Source organism: Kogia breviceps, chromosome 3 (assembly GCF_026419965.1).
Source record: "Kogia breviceps isolate mKogBre1 chromosome 3, mKogBre1 haplotype 1, whole genome shotgun sequence".
Taxonomy (NCBI): Eukaryota; Metazoa; Chordata; class Mammalia; order Artiodactyla; family Physeteridae; genus Kogia; species Kogia breviceps.
The window spans coordinates 64,196,751-64,214,542 of NC_081312.1; the positions used below are offsets into that span (position 1 = coordinate 64,196,751).

The following is a 17,792-nucleotide window of genomic DNA, read 5'->3' on the forward strand; positions in this document are numbered from 1 at the left end:
AATGATGCATATGGAGCTAAAAAGGTAAATTTAGATCTACCTATTTCTGTGAATGGCTGGGGCAACAAAGCTGAATAAAATTCAATAACGAGGAGAGTCCATCCAATTAAAAATAAGACTTTCATGTGGTTTTAACATAGCTACATATATATTTTAGTAGAGAATATTTTTAAGGTTAACCCACTCCTCAAATAGGGGGATATAGTTTCATAATTAATCATGCATAAGGAAAAATGTTTTTTAAAAAGGTGTTTAAAATGCACTTTAGGTTGATTTAAAGCAATGGCCACTCCTAATTCGGTCAATTTGGCTAATAAGCTGTCTAAAACAAACACACAGAGAAATGCAAGACCACTAATATTGTGATTTTGCAGCTGCAGCATCTGACCACTGCCACTCAGCAGCTACCTCAACAGAAAGACCAAAATTCTCTCCAGGGTTCCTTCTAAGCCCAGGTCTCTGCCACTATCATAAGTGGCCTGGCCACTGGAAGAATTGCCCAAAGTTAAAAAGAAGGCCCTATTCGCAGCCCAAAGCCACTCACTCTGACCCTTTCCATGAACTTTCTGAGAAATTTGAGAAGCACCTCCCTTTCGTAGACACATGGTGCTCCGAGGAAAGTGTTGGGATATTCCCGGTACTTCCACTAACACCATTGGGAGAATTGGACCTTTTTTTTTTAATAGGATCTGAGGCTATTACCACTCTTGTGGACACAGGAACAACTTTGTCTGTCTTGAACCCCACCAGCCTCAAAGCGCTCTTCCTCAGAGTACTGAAATTGTCTAAATGGTGTGAGTTCCCAACACAGTTCTGAAGCTAAGCAAGTTGGCCCCCTTGCCTTTTTTTTTTTTTTTTTTTTTCTGGCTGCCTTGGGTCTGTGAAGTTTTTCTCTAGTTGGCACATGGGTGCTACATTGTGGTGGCTCCTCTTGTTGCTGAGCACAGGCTTCAGTAGCTGTGGCTTGCGGGCTCTAGAGCGCAGGTTCAGTAGTTGTGGTGCACGGGCTTAGCTGCTCCGTGGCATGTGGGATCTTCCTGGACCAGGGCTCGAACCCGTGTCCTCTGCATTGGCAGGCGGATTCTTAACCACTGTGCCACCAGGGAAGTCCCCCTCACCTTGCCTTTTGAGATAGGTTCTTTGCAGGGAACTCATCAGTTCCTTCTTGTTCCTTCTGTCCCAGCACACCTTTTGGGCCAAGATCTCCTGGAAAATTTACAGGCTAATATTTCCTTTTCCCAAAAAGGAGAAATATACTTGCAGTTGACTCCTCAAGGTCTACTTCCAGCCAGCTCTAGTCCCGATATTGAGATTCCCCTCCTTGCTTCTTTCTTGTCAATTCCCAATCACAAGGATTTGTTAGATTCTGTTCCTTCTACCTTATGGTCTACCTCTTCCAATGACATAGAACACATTCATTAGGTGCTATCAATTAGGATCCAGGTAGATCCTAATAAACCTTTGCCTTACCTCAACAGGTCTCAGGCCTGAGGCCCTAGAATGAATTCGTCCCACCGTCAAGGCACACTTCCAGAAGGGCCCTGTAATCCCATGCACCAGTCCCTGTAGCGCACCAATCCTTCCCATGGGCAAATCTCATGGTCAAGGTTGGTATTTTGTTCAAAATCTCTAATCTGTAAACAATAGAGTCATATCACGTTACCCCATAGTCCCCAACCCTCACACAACCCTCTGAGCACACAGTTCTTTACAGTCATGGATTTATGTAGTGCTTTCTTCAACATTCTTGTCCATCCAGATAGCCAATACCTGTTTGTCTTTACTTGGGAAGGACATCAATATACTTGGACCACTATGCCTCAGGGCTACGCAGAAAATCCTACTGACTCTTCACAGATATTGAGACAAGACTTGGCCAATGTGAATTTTGCCCACGGCTCTACTTTGCTTCAATATGTTGATAACCTTTTGTTATGTTCCCCTACTGAGGAAGCATGCCTCAGGGACAGCCTGTACTTCCTCACTCAGCTAGCACACAAAGGCATAAGGTCTCAAGGAAAAAGCTCCAATCTGTTCAAACCCAGGTAAGATACTTGGGTCATTTGCTAGCCCCTCAAGGGCTAACTGGATCCTACATGTGTCCAGAGCATATCTCAGTTTCCCGCTTCATGCCACCAAGTGCCAGTGAGATGCTTTTTTTGGGCTAACAGGCTATTGCAGAGTTGGGTTCCTAATTTCTTCTTGTATGCACAACTCATTTTTCCCTTCTAAAGGACAGAGGCCTGATCCTCTTGTTTGGAATAATGAGGCTGAATCAGCTTTTCAAACTTTAGACACTCAGTTGGCCACAGCCCCTGCTTTAGGACACCCTAATTATTCTCTTCACTTTCTATTCATTCATGAAGTTAGCAGGAAACACCCTTGGAGTGCTCATTCAGCCCATGGGGGCAAACAGAGACCTACTGGGTTTTAGAGCCAGTTGGACCCTATAGATCGAGATCTTCCACCTTGCCTCCAAGCAGTAGCAGCCACTGCTGCCCTTCTGCAGGCTACAGAAGAGACAGTTATGGGGTCTCCCTTACAGGTGTTTGTCCCTCACTCTACTGAGGCACTCTTGAAGTCACATCACACACACTTATGTGCTAGCTGACTAATGTCCTATGAAATCTTGTTTTCCTCTCGAAATATCACTTTGTCTCATTGTAACTCCCTAAATCCTGCTACCCTCTTACCATCAGCAACAGATAAAATCTCACATGATTACATAACCACAATTGATCTTTTGACTAGTCTGCATCCAGATTGCAAGAAACACCTTTAGACAACCTTGACATTTCTTGGTTTATCTATGAAATACTGCTGGACAACTGAAATCTGGATATGCTATCACTACTCCCTTCACTATAATAGAATCCAATGCTCTGCCCCTCAGTTTCTTCAACCCAACAGGCTGAACCATACACACTATTTGCACCTGCACTTTGCCCTCTGGCAAATGTGCTAACATTTACACTGATAGCAGGTATGTCTTTGGAGTAGCTCAGGATTTTGTAATGCTTTGGAAACAGGTTTCTTGAGCTCAGGGGGAAATGAAATTGAAAATGGCCCCTTTGTAAGGCTTTGCTGGATGCAATCTTGCTGCACAACAATTGGCAATAAGTTGCAGGGCATTCCAAAGACAACACTGAGGAAGGAAAGGGAAACTGACTGGCCGACAGAGTTGCTAAGGCCGCAGCATTACAAGATTCAGGCTTCATAAAGGAACCTCCTCCCATTGGTCACTCTATTCACACCAAGTTAACTATATACTACTTGGAAGGACACCCAACATTTAAAAGATATTATCAACTCAAAATGGATTAAAGGCCTAAATGTAAGACCAGACACTATAAAACTCTTAGACGAAAAAGAAGGAAAAACACTCTGACATAAATCACAGCAAGATCTTTTTTGATCCACTCCTTAGAGTAATGAAAATAAAAACAAAAATAAACAAATGGGACCTAATTAAACTTAAAAACTTTTGCACAGCAAAGGAAACCATAAACAAGATGAAAAGACAACCCTCAGAATGGGAGAAAATATTTGCAAACAAAGAAACTGACAAAGGATTAATCTCCAAAATATACAAACAGCTCATTCAGCTCAAAGTTAAAAAAACAAACAATCAAAAACTGGGCAGAAGACCTAAATAAACATTTCTCCAAAAATGGGCTGAAGACCTAAATAGACATAGAGATGGCCAAGAGCCACATGAAAAGATGCTCTACATCATTAACTAGTAGAGAAATGCAAATCAAAACTACAATGAGTTATCATCTCACACCAGTCAGAATGGCCATCATTAAAAAATCTACAAACAATAAATGCCAGAGAGGGTGTGGAGAAAAGGGAACCCTCTTGCACTGTTGGTGGGAATGTAAACTGATATAACCACTATGGAGAACAGTACGGAGATTCCTTAGGAAACTAAAAATAGAACTACCATATGACCCAGCAATCTCACTACTGGGCGTATACCCTGAGAAAACCATAATTCAAAAAGACACATGTACCCCAATGTTCATTGCAGCACTATTTACAATAGCCAGGACATGGAAGCAACCTAAATGTCCATCAACAGAATAATGGATAAAGAAGATATGGTACACATATACAATGGAATATTACTTAGCCATAAAAAGGAACAAAATTGGGTCATTTATAGAGATGTGGATGGACCTAGAGTCTGTCATACAGAGTGAAGTCAATCAGAAAGAAAAAAAAAACAAATATCGTGTATTAACGCATATATGTGCAATCTAGAAAAATGGTACAGATGAACCTATTTGCAGGGCAGGAATAGAGACACAGACACAGAAAACGAATGTGTGGGCCTGGGGTGGGCTTAAGGGGCGGTGGGATGAATTGGGAGATTAGGATTGACATATACACATTACCATGTGTAAAATCATTAGCTAGTGGGAACATGCTGTACAGCACAGGGAGCTCAGCTTGGTGCTCTGTGATGATCTAGATTGGTGGGATGGGGTGGAGTGGGAGGGAGGTCTATGAGGGAGGGGATATATGTATACATATAGCTGATTCACTTCGTTGTACAGCAGAAACACAACATTGTAAGGCAACTATACTCCAATTTAAAAAATATATATATTATCAGAAACAGGCAAGTGAATGCTACAGCTAAGGAACAGCAGAGGTGGGTTTCTGAAGGATGCATATTTGACCAGCATTCTGGGTTTTGGTATGGGCCAAACAGCTACCGTGCTCATTCTGGTGTCACTCAACAAACTATCTTAAAATTAATACATGAAATGACTGATTAAAGAACTGATAAAATGATAGCCTGGGGAAAACAATACTTTTGGAAACCTCCCATAGTAGCGACTGAAATATGTCAAAGGTATCAGATCATCTGAAATATGACCCAGGAAAACCTATTCATATTCTCAAGGCCACTTTCCTTTACCTCTTGGTTCCTTTGCTATCTGGCAACTGGATTTTATCTAGCTGTCTCTCTCTCAAAGATACAAATATGTTCTTGTGATGGTTTGTATGTATTCCCATTGAGTGGAAGCCTTTCCTTGCAGATGAGCAAATACCCTTGCTGTGGCCAAAATATTGTTGGAAAGGATTAGTCCTACTTGGGGAACTCCCTTGGAATTACATAGTGATAAAGTAGCCATTTCACTGGACAAATTCTAAATGCTGTTTGTGAAATCTGGCCTATACTACAACATTTCTACTGCGCCCATCATCCTCAGTCTTCTGGTCTAGTATAAAGAACCAATAGCATAATCAAATCACAATTGGCAAAACTCTCTGAGGCTATCAGTCTTCCTTGGTCTAAATTACTACCCATAGTTTTATTAAACTTAAGATCTACAGACACTCTTTGGAAAATACAAGTTGTCACCATTTTAAATAATTACTGGAACACTTAGGATTCTTGACTCAGGGCTATACGAGCCCCTTCTAGTCAAGGGAGATCTTTTACATTATTGCCAAAGTCTCATTAAGACTAAAGAAAAATGAGCACCTGGTTGAAAAACCTTTACACAGTAAAGCGCTCCTGCGATATGAAGACCTAGAACATCACAATTTACAACCAGGGGGCTATGTTTATTGGAAAAGACATCTTTTAAAGGATCCCTTGCAGCCCAGGTGGAAGGGACCCTATCAGGTACTCTTAACCAACCTCTGTGCCAATAAAGGCATTGATTCTTAGATTCAGGTTTCTCATTTAAAAAAGGCTTCCCCAACTGAATGGGCCTCTGAAACAGCTGGAGACCTAAAGCTGAAACTGACCCAAAAGTGAAGCAAATGACACCTGATATAGACAACTCTCCCAAGACTCCATGATCACCATTAATGAAATCTCTCTTCTTACCTTTGTTCTAATTGCCATTACCAGAGTTGCTACCTCTCCTTCGATATGTAATAATTGATGATATATCAACTTGCCACTCTCCTTCTTATACTCCTTATAGACACATTCTCAAGGAGTGAAAATTTTCATGCACAGGTGTGTGCTTGGAATGAAAGTTTAAAGGGAAATGACCCAGGTCCTTTGGTCCCTTAAGTTTGACTATGAAGGACTGGAGAATTGAACTTCTGAGACTTCTCCTTTTGGTTTCAGATTTATTAATGTCCTTAACCCTACTACATACAGTGGGCATCCTCCTTTGGCAGTAATTCTATGAAAACCATATATCTTGCCAGAACTCTCCTGGGAAGAAGCCTCTGGCTCCAATTCTTGGCCATTCAATTAATCTATTCAGTTTAGGATTCTATCTTTAACGAAGGTCATGAGCCACCCTTTCTCCTCTTTATATTAAAATGGCTGATTTTACTTGGATAGTTCTTTCATTAGACTTCTGTTATTATTCTTTCTTAAAATCCACCCAGAGCCCTTATGCCTGGAAGAGTAATGCCCTAGTTTGCATTTCCCAGAGTCTAGCCACTGGAGGAAACCTAAGATTGTTGGCTATGCCACTGGCACCCCAAATCATTTACCAAACACTGGGATCCCCTTGCCTTAGCTATCTCCAAGCTTACTAATATCCCTCCACCATGTCCTGTTCAGAATTCATCTATTCTCCCAGCATACCATGTTTGCCTACTTGAATTCACAGCTCCTTTTTCCTGTTTGGTCAATAGAATCAGACAAACCCCCCAATAGTTCTTAGGAACAATTTGTTCCAACAGTACCCTGCAGTTATCCAGAAACACTGGCTCTCATCTTTACCTTGCTGTGTAACAGAATATGTCCTCATGATGACCCTCCACATATTCCAACAAGGAAGGCTTCTAGGTTGCTCAAATATAACTGACCCATGGTTTAATTTCACCCTGACAACTCCTTTCTTTGTGACCCATCTGCTATATCTTTGTGGTTGGAAGATGACCTGCCTCAACACCCCTAGCCCCAGGTTCTCAATGTCCCCTAGGATTTTTAATGGCCCCTTTGACTGTGTTAAATCCTCCAGAAATTACTAAATAGCACACATGCTATACTTCCTTCCTCTGCTGAGAAATCTCTTCTTAGGGATTTCAGAAATATCTAAGAATTATATTCCCCAAGTGGAGGATTGGAACCCTTGACAAATTGGTTCGAAATCTGTCTGCTACCATAGCAGACATAGCTAATGCCACAGTCATAGCATTAAGTGACCAAGTTAACTCCCTAAACTCACTTACTCACGTTATATTAGATAACTGATTTGTCTTAGACTACCTTCTGGCAGAACATGGAGGTATCTGTGCCATCTTAAATGCCACCTGCTGTACTTAGATAAATACTTCTGGTATAGTAGAAACTCAAACTGAGGTCCTACAAAAGAAACCCGCTTGGCTTCATTTTGATACCCTTAACACTCCCCTGATGTTTGTTCAGCTGTTTACCCTCAAACATTGGATCTTGGTTCAGAACTGTTCTGCAAACTGGGTTATTGCTCTTAATAGCTGTTAGCTTCTTTATGTTGATAAAGTCCTTGCTTAAATTGATTATTTCTATACTTAACCATTCTTCTGCTTGGTTAAGGCTCACACAGACCACTATGCTTGAGGCAGCACAATATCATGATGCTGCCAATGATTTTCCTGATCCATTTATTGACTCTTACACCCAACCCCCACTCTGAGGAACATGATGAATCCAGAACAAGCAACCAAGCCACTCCAGCTATGTGGGACTAAAAGTTGCCCTGGTGATATTTTCTCCAGGAAAAATCATGAGCAAAAGGGGGAAATGTGAAAGGAACAACGGCATAAATGACTGAGACGTGCCCCAAGGAGGAGCTCCAGGTTCACTGCCCATGATGAACTTCTGCTGAACTCTAAAATAAAATTGTTGATATTGGCTGAGTTGCCAATAGAAAAAAACAATCCTGAGAACTGTACCTTTTCTGGACTGAAGAAACCATACCTTTCCCTAGTAACAGATGAGATGCGCTTGATAACCCAATTGTGTATATAGAGCAAATTTACCCTCCAATCCAAATTCTTGGTAAACTATAAGAAGGAAACTGTAAAAAATCAAAGGACACACAACAACTGAAGGGCTTCACACTCCCTATATTTCCTATCAAATGGAATGTCAAGAAACAGGTGGGTATTTCTTGTACCACTTCTGTCAGAAATAAAATTCTGAACCACTTAATTGATTCCCAAAGTCAGAAACTTTGGGAATTTCTGGTCCACAAATATATCCAGTAACAACCCTTACCTCTTTTGGGTTACCACTTTAATTTCCCTCATTCTATTTTAAAATCAAAAAAGCAAACAAGCAAGATACATAAATTATGCAGATATGCAGACATTACACAGGACTTTTCTCTGGAAGGTCACAAAACTTTTGCGTGTGTTGTTTAAGAAAAATAGACCACAATCAAAGGATATTACTCACTTCTGCTTCCCATTAGAAGAAAGTCTTTATGTCAGAGGATTCTCAGGCCCCACGTAGGGGATTTTCTTAGTGTCAGACTCATGTAAATTATCCCTCCTACAAACAGGTAGTGCTGTGCAATTTCTTGATTGTTCTTCCATTTATGATCCAACTGGTACAAGAAATGCATTGTTTTAGGCTGAGAGAAACTTTTAAGCCGAATGAAGCTAAAAGATCTATATGCACTTCAAATAATGATATTGAATGACGAGAAAGAAAAGTAATGAGAGTTGCAAACAGTAGCACAGGCATGCCAACCTCAACAGCTTGTATGCACCACATTAATACTACCAAAGGAAATGTGCCATAATTTACGAGCTTCCTTTAAAGGCATCCAAAAATTACCTTGTGCTCAATATGCCCATATTACAGACAAGAGGTCAGTAGAGAAGGATAGGGACTAGAGGCTTGGATTAGCAATTACTCAACAATGAGCACAAATAAATTGTTATCTACCCCTAAATGCAAAGTTTTGGGAAAAGACTCATAGCAAAATTTCACATCACATCAACAAGCCACAGACTATACAGGTGATCTAGAAGTAAAATTTAAATTAATACCTCAAAATTTGAGATTATAGGGCTTCCCTGGTGGCGCAGTGGTTGAGAGTCAGCCTGCCGATGCAGGGGACACGGGTTCGTGCCCCGGCCCGGGAAGATCCCACATGCCGCAGAGCGGCTAGGCCCGTGAGCCATGGCTGCTGAGCCTGCGCGTCCGGAGCCTGTGCTCCGCAACGGGAGAGGCCACAACAGTGAGAGGCCCGCGTACCGAAAAAAAAAAAAAAAAAAAAAAAAAAAAAATTGAGATATAAATTCATCATTCCTGTAACTCATAGCTCAGAACCAAAAAAGGCATTAGGTTTAACTGTAATGCAATAGCTTAATGTTCAGAGCATGGTAACTGGAGTTTAGAGCAGAATTTTGAAGATGACTACATTTCTAATCCAGTTAATGCCAGCAATGAACAGAAACAGATTTGAGCTGTGATGATGGCTTCCTAATTTTCAATATGCATCTTACTTGGCTTTATTAATAATTATTGCCAGGTTTTAAGGAAGACCACAACTTATTTACATTTAGTTGTTATTTAGCCATGGTTCTCTCTGGCTCATTTAAATTCTGCGGTTGCTATTATTTTTTATTATAGTAAAATACTTGCTTTTACTGCATACACAATCAAGAAGCTGAAATTCCTTCACATTTATTTTATAGTCATGGTTCTCCCTGGCTCATTCAAATTCTGTGGTTGCTATTATTTTTTATTATAGTAAAATACCTGCTTTTACTGCATACACAATCAACAAGTTGAAATTCCTTCACATTTAAACACTTTGTTCATTTTTTACTCAAATTTCTGTTTATATGTACTAAATCGACCTGTAAAAGAAATTCATTCAATTTTATTTTATATTATGGTTTACTTTTCAGAACCTCTACATTCACTGACATAAGGTATTCATATTATAGTAATTTTTCCAACATTAATATGCATGATGAAACTTTAGTTCCAGTAAATTTCCTGGTCTTATTGCCTTCTCTATATCAGTATTTTTGATAACAATACATTTCTTTTTAGCTATGTGTGTTATACATCTATTCAAGGTTAGTACAATATTACTGCATATCAGAACTTAGGACTTCTCACATTATGACACACTGTATTTATTTGAACAATATAATGGTTTATGTAACACACTTTAAAATTGCTTTTACTACATGATGAAAAGTAATTAATTTTTTCCAAAAAATTCCTCCATAAAGTTGCAATGCATTGTGTATACACCTTATATTTTACTTGCTAGCAAATATGATACTTTCAGAACACTGACATCCATCAGATTAAATTATTAATTTGCCTTTTCTAGGTATTGTAGTTTTCTGATAATTAAGTTCTGTTTGGTTTTGTTTTAAAATTACATATGCATTGTAAGTGCAAGAAATTATACCTAATTTTATGTTTGTACATATTTAAGTAACATTATAATAAAATCCAAGAAGAATCCAATGTTGTATGATATTAGATCTAGCTAGTGCTCTAAGTTGGAAACAGAACACGTATCAAAAAGCTAAGGAACCAATTTTAACAACAGTGAAAAATAAAAGGACATTTGTTCAAATTATTAAAGAATTTAATTCTGGTATATAGTACTTATGCTTTCAAAAAATGAGTACTTTGATAGAAACTGTGAGAACTGAAAGATAGCTTTTGTAACTAAAAAGATGCCAGGTTGAGGAATTAATGGAATCAGAACTTCAGAGAACATCCCCAATTTCCTCATTTTATAGAAGAGGCAAGAGAAACAGAAGCTGAACTACATGTTCTGGACCTTTAGTTGTCCTCTGCCACTGTTATTTTTGCTTCTGAAAAATATAATTTGCATCACACCCCAAAATACTAACAACAATGCCCAAAGCCATACAGTTTGGCCAAGTGTCTCATTTCCTTTTTTGGTCAAAATGAAAAAGTGGTACCCTGAGGATAGAAATCACAAAAATGCATGCCCAGAAAAGGTGGTATGCATCAAGTTTAATAAGAAACTAATTTGGAGAACAATATTTTCTCTATTGTCAAATTTCTGTAGCTGGACCTTGTGATGACATTTCTGCAGAACGCAAGATATGTAATTTTTACAGGGTATACGAATATTCTATAGGTATATTAAAGTTTTTGGCTGGTGAAAATGATTTGGTGGGATATAAAAGCTTTGCCCAAATAAACAAGAAAATCGGTTGCATTCTCTACGTAATTATTTTCTGAAGATACTTTGGATGTTAAAGACCCTTTTAAAACACTTAAGTTATAAAAAATTAATACTATAAAAACTAGCTATTTCTTTCACTCTCTTCTACTTCTACAAATCAATTCTTTGCTGAAGATCAGTTCATCCCAGTTCAAAATCAGTTCACCCTAGTTCAAAATACACTGTTGGGCTTCCATGGTGGCGCAGTGGTTGAGAATCTGCCTGCCAATGCAGGGGACATGCGTTTGAGCCCTGGTCTGGGAAGATCCCACATACCGCGGAGCAACTAGGCCCTTGAGCCAGAACTAGTGAGCCTGCGCGTCTGGAGCCTGTGCTCCGCAACAAGAGAGGCCATGACAGTGAGAGGCCCGCACACCGCGATGAAGAGTGGCCCCCACTCTCTGCAACTAGAGAAAGCCCTCGCACAGAAATGAAGACCCAACACAGCAAAAAAATAAATAATTTTTTTAAAAAATCGGATCCCTAGATTCCACGCTAGCGATCATGATTTAATTGACTGGAATTGGGTCTCTGGAACTTGCATATTTAAAAAAAAAAAAAAAGAGTGGCCCCCACTCGCCGCAACTAGAGAAAGCCCACGCACAGAAATGAAGACCCAACACAGCCAAAAATAAAATAAATAAATAAAATAAAATAAAATACACTGCTATACCATATCTATTATCTTCATGTTGTCAATAATGAGTAAGTATAATAATTATTCTAGTATTTTAAATTAATTCCATAACTTACTGAAAAGCCATTGTCCTAACTGAACTGTGCAGCAATCCAAAGTAACCAACAACCAAGTCAATCTTGTCATGGTCACATTATTTTTAATATATAATAGTGACAGCCTAATATTTGCAGTTATATTCCCATTAGGAGGTCTATACATTAGCTATTATCATCAAAGTATATCAATTTCTTCAAGCAGATTTTTGGTATGTAAGAAACATAATAAAATTGGTTTTTCAAAAAAATCAAATATTGCCATTAAGGCTTCAAAAATATGAGGTAAAAAAAAATGCAAGTTATATGCAAAACATTAAATTGTGAACTGTAACCAAATTCACAATTTCAATTTAAATGGCAGACCGAAGATTTTCTATGGCAAAATTATCTTGATTATTCCAAGTTAAACAAAAATTCCTAATACTAATGGTTAGGTTACTGTATCATATGTCCAATAAAGGTATACTTATGAGAATAGTTTTAAATATTAGCTCCTCTGTCTGCCTTTTAACATGATACAATGATAATTTTAAGCCATAAAGAAAGTTAACAACTCCTTAACTTATAACAACTTTGAAGTTTATTTTACAGCACTTTTATTGAGACATCATGTAACTACTGACCAGGACTGTTTACAAATGCAATGCTTGGCCTTTGAGACAATTAAAAACTTTTAAGTATCAATACTAAAATTTTACATCATGATTTGTTTAACTTAAGAAGTGTTATGATGGCTGAAAACTAACAGAAGAAAATCTAAAGCAAAAATATAATGATTTCCACAAAAACCATATATTCCTCCCTTATATGAAAGGGAGGGAGGGAAAAAGGAAGGAAGGAAAAAGAAAAGGAGGGGGGAAAAAAGATGAGGAGAGAAAGAAAAGGGGCAAGACAGACAAGAAAAATACTTTTTATTCCCGTTTGCAAAAAGTAGGGAAACTCTGAGGTCTCAGCAAACAATGTAATCAACTGAGTCAGTTTAAATTAAGGCATCTTCTTTACATGTTATTGAATCCCATCATGCCTTTCATATTGCCAGCAGCACCCTGTTGAAACTGCCTCATCATTGACTGAAGTCCTGCCATACCACCTAGAGTGAGAGTAGAATAAAATCAGATAATTATTAAACACAACTTGAAACATTTGTTACTTTTGCCTAATAAGTACTTGAACTTCTAAAAAATATACTGGGTTCTGACTGCATCAGCCTTAAAGTACATAAGAATTTGTATTATAACCAGTAACTTCATCTATAAAAGAGAATGAATAACTTACCTCATCACATTATGAGAAATACATACTACATGAAGAGATCTCAGAACAGTACCTGTCACACAGTAGGGAGTCAGTAAATCTAAACAAAAATTTTTTTCCTGAAAAGTCTTAGTCTTGTAAATAGTAATAATTTGGGGCAGAGATCGGGGGTAGTTATTTCATAGGACTTAAAGTATGAAAACAATTCACCATTATTGAACATCTACTCTATGCCCAGAACTGTACTAAATGCTTTCCTATTTGTTAGCTCATTTAATCATCATAATTTCCTGACGAGCTATTGCCTGTGATTTTACAGAAGGGGAAAGTGAGGTTCAGGAAGTTTAAGGAACTTTTTATATATAGCTTACATGGTAAAAGTGGAACTGGGTTTTCCAAATCGTTATATAATTCTAAAGTCTCATCAATGAAACTATCCAGATTCTAAACTAAGGCAAAAGGTCACCAGAACAAGCATTAACAAAAGATGATTGCTCAAAAATCACAAACAGTAGCAGAGGAGTGAATAAAACCTCAGCTTATACAGCACTGTTACAACCATTCAACTTAGAAGTTAGATGGCTCTTTTACTTAAATCATACATTGTTTGAACAGATTTTCATATCACAACAAAAGGCATATTAAAACTCAACCCTTATAAACTAAACCAAGTATTAGCACCTGGCAACAACTTTGTATTTACCCATGTGATGAAGAACTCTAGGATCCATCATTTTGGCCATTTGTTGATTCAATTTTGCCATTTGTGACTGGCTCACATTCTTAGACATGTCACCACCTGAAGAAAAAAAGGTTTTGAGTCAATATAGACTGTAATATAACAAGTGTATCATAGAAATTGAGTAAATATAAAGAAAAAAACTATAATCTTATCACTCTAACACAATTATTTCTATTTGTACATATTCCCTTCTACTCTTTATCCCAATTACATACATATCTTTGAGAAAGAACAAGTGAAATTCAATATTAAGGGACTTTCTTGTTTTTTTTTTTTTTAATTATTTTATTTATTTATTTTTGGCTGCTTTGGGTCTTCGTTGCGGCGCTTGGGCTTTCTCTAGTTGCAGCGAGCAGGAGCTACTCTGCGTTGTGGTGCATGGGCTTCTCATTGCAGTGGCTTCTCTTGTTGCGGAGCACGGGCTCTAGGCACATGGGCAGAGTAGTTGTGGCTAGCGGACTCTAGAGTGCAGGCTCATTAGTTGTGGCGCACGGGCTTAGGTGTATCGCGGCATGTGGGATCTTCCCGGACCAGGGCTCGAACCTGTGTCCCCTGCATTGGCAAGCGGATTCTTACACTGCACCACCAGGGAAGCCCTAAGGAACTTTCTTAAGGGCTACAATTTTTGTTAACATTTTTACTTATACCTGTGAATGAGCCACTATAAGCAAAACCATATCCAGTGGTTATTAATAGTAAGCTATAACAATTGTTTAATAGTGACATGATAGAATGCTGAACAAAAAACTTTATAGATATGGGTTAATTGGGAAAGAGTGGATTACTGTTAAATGGATATGAAAGAATGAGTCTGAGAGAACCTGAAGATGTGTATATCTAAGAAGCTATTATAAATAACAAAAAGCTTCAGAGAATAGAAAGAATAATGCAACTCCATTTATTAATGAATTTCTACACACTCAGTCGAAACTCCACAGTAAAAAGGCAGCCAATGAAAGAGATGCACACTGGAGCAGAAGCGATAAGAGCATTCTTTAGAGAATAACTGCTGTGCTCTTAAGAGACAGAAAGCCAAAGACATCATTGATGCAATAGCAATGAATAAGTAGAGCTGCTTCAGCAAAACTATTTATTTCAAAGGAACATTAACTCTGGTACTTCTCAGGAACATTTGTGAAAATGCAAATCAAAGATGACCCTGATTCTCTGATCAAAGCTGGCTAATATGAATAAATTAAGAACTATGAATGAAAGAAGATGTGTTTTTATAAAAGATGATAAAACATGTAAAAAATGTTTCATAATTAATAAATTTGTGTAAGATGTGAATTCTACGACCACTGGTGATTGTAAGAGTTTTTGTCACTGAGGACTTAAAACTTCGAAAAATTATTAAGACTTTGGTGTGACAAGAACGTGTACCATATCCCCTGCCCACTTCATCTTGGTTGTGCCTTTATTGAGCAGTTAATGCTTAGACAAGATCTGACGAACAGATCTGCAGTAGTTCTATCAGGAACAGTCAGGGACATTTGGGAAAGATGTTAAACTGATTTAATGTGTTTATAAATCACTATCTGAAATAGTATGTGATGTTAGGAATTATAACCAATTTTAAACTTGTTTGTTTAATTTTTCTCCCTTGTCACAAAAAAGAAAATAGGATATAGCAGGCAAGGAAAATAAGGAAACTGTCAAAGACAAAACATGATAAAAACTTATGTAAATACCCATCTTTTTTAGAAAGCTATTCAGTGGTATTATTCATCTTTGGAGCTTGCCTAATCAATATGTCTTAAATAATAAATTCACCTTAATAGTGTTTATGATATAGAAAAAAAACTTTAAAGAAAGGGCTAGGACAAATGATTTTAACCCTTTGGAAAAACAAACTTACCTTTTTACCTTAGACAATACACAGCAAAATAAATTCTAGGTGGGATAAAGAGTAAAACCTAAAAAAAAAACAACAACAAGTAGAAGAAAATATAGGTGACTATTGTGGTATCAACATGGGAAGGCTTTTATGAGTATAAAAGAAACCAAACCAAAAGGCCTGGCTGCATTAAAAATGAAAACTTCAGGGACTTCCCTGGTGGTCCAGTGGTTAAGAATCCGCCTTCCAACGCAGGGGATGTGGGTTTGATCCCTGGTCGGGGAACTAAGATCTCACATGCTGCGGGGCAACTAGGCCTGCATGCTGCAACTACTGAGCCTGCGTGCTCTGGAGTCCGCGCACCACAACAAAGAGCCTGCGTGCTGCAATAAAAGACCCCGCATGCTTCAATCAAGATCCCGCATACCGCAACTAAGAACTGACGCAGCCAAATAAATAAATTAGTTAATTAATTTTAAAAAATAAAAACTTCATTTTAAATTAAAATATAAATAAAAATGAAAGGCAAGTGAAATATTGGGAAAAATATTTGCAGATATAGTCCAAGAATTTTAAAGAGTTACTACAAAGCAATAAGGAAAAAAATAAAACAAATGGACAAGTAACCTAAGTAAGAGGGGATTCACCAAGAAAATTCAAACCAATAAATGTACGAAGGAATGTTAAACGTGAGTAATCGAAAAAACATACTGAAAAACATGTGACCATTAAATTGGAAATACTGAATTATTACAAAACTTATTCTGCATCTACTATATTTCTGATCAAAACAGACAAAATCCCTGGCCTCATGGAAGACTGCACAGAAACTGATACAAGGACTGATACTGATATGAAATCAGCCTAAACATCCAACAAAGACACATTGTGCTAAACAAAGATACATGCATAACTGGAATAGTACTCAGTGGTTAAAAGTTATATTCTGAAGAATATTTGACAATATGGAAAAAAAGTCATGATGTTTGAAAAGAAAAAACACTAGTTATATCAAAAGTTATTTGCAATAAGACCCACGGGATTCTCTGGGGAGTAAAGGTAATGGGTGTTTTAAATTTTTTTCTTATATTTCCTTATATTCTCTAAATTTTCTTTAATATATACTATAACATCACAAAAATAAAGTCATTAAGTGTGATTTTTAAAAATATTAGCATTTATTAACTTGAATCTGAAAAGATAAATCACAGATTGCATTGTAAATCCTGGAAGTACTTGAATATAACATGAAATTCAGCAGTGTATTTTCTAATACTGGCAGTACTCCCTGGCTTTAGTTTTTAATTTCTCAACCTCTTTCTTTCCTTTCAGTGTGTCAGCTAATGATGAGCTTGTTATTTTTCTTACCTTTGAAAAGTCCTTTGATACCTCCCATCTTTTTTACCATCTGTGCAAATTTGGTATATTGTGTCAAAAGTTCTTGTACATCTCTCGTTGACACACCTGATCCTCTTGCTACTCTTTGGATTCTTCCTGGTTGCTTACTGAAAACCTTGGCACCATCAGTACTGTCAAGTTCTGTAGGCAAGAGTCAATAACTTTCACGTACACTCAATTAACATTCATTGTCAAAGCAGTTACATGCAAATATCTACACACAGAAAATAAATACAGTGGTCAAACCACCAACCAGATTTAACAAATGCTGTTATCATCTGCTGTGTCTTCATCTGGTTTTTAAAAATTAAACATGGAATATATTCAAAAGAATATTTATAATATCCATAAGCTATAAAAACAATAAAACAGATACACATCTACTCACCCTACAGTTTAAGTAAAATAGAACACTGTGAAAATTTTTCTTTGAAAAAATTTTCTTTGTCCTCCCTTTCTATATCTCATATCCAAATGCTCCTCAGAGTATATGCCAGAGGTATAAGGTATATTTCAAAAAGGAACAAAAGTGCTCACCTTAGCTCTAAATAACTATTATCCTTTAAATCATAAATGTAGGCATATAAGCAAGTAGAAGTACGTAGGTTCTATCTATAATCAACAGAATAATTGTATATTTCCTATATAATCAAGTAATTACTACTAGTCTTTTAATGCT

The 17,792-nt window shown here is 37.4% G+C and overlaps 1 protein-coding gene across 2 annotated transcripts in view; it reads right to left on the reverse strand.

Moving 5' to 3' along the window:
- The window catches only part of LOC131752291 (signal recognition particle subunit SRP54), a 78,970-nt gene that overhangs the window by 24,306 nt on the left and 36,872 nt on the right, over positions 1 to 17,792 (reverse strand). The window contains exons 14-16 of one of the 2 annotated variants that reach the window (XM_059056521.2): positions 17,084 to 17,254; positions 13,840 to 13,935; positions 12,777 to 12,972 (exon numbers count right to left, since the gene is read on the reverse strand). In XM_059056521.2, the coding sequence (XP_058912504.1) occupies positions 12,881 to 12,972; positions 13,840 to 13,935; positions 17,084 to 17,254 (359 nt within the window). In that variant the 3' untranslated portion in view covers positions 12,777 to 12,880. Of the gene's footprint in view, positions 1 to 12,776; positions 12,973 to 13,839; positions 13,936 to 17,083; positions 17,255 to 17,792 lie in introns of those variants that run through there. The other variant, XM_059056525.2, reaches the window with a different exon arrangement.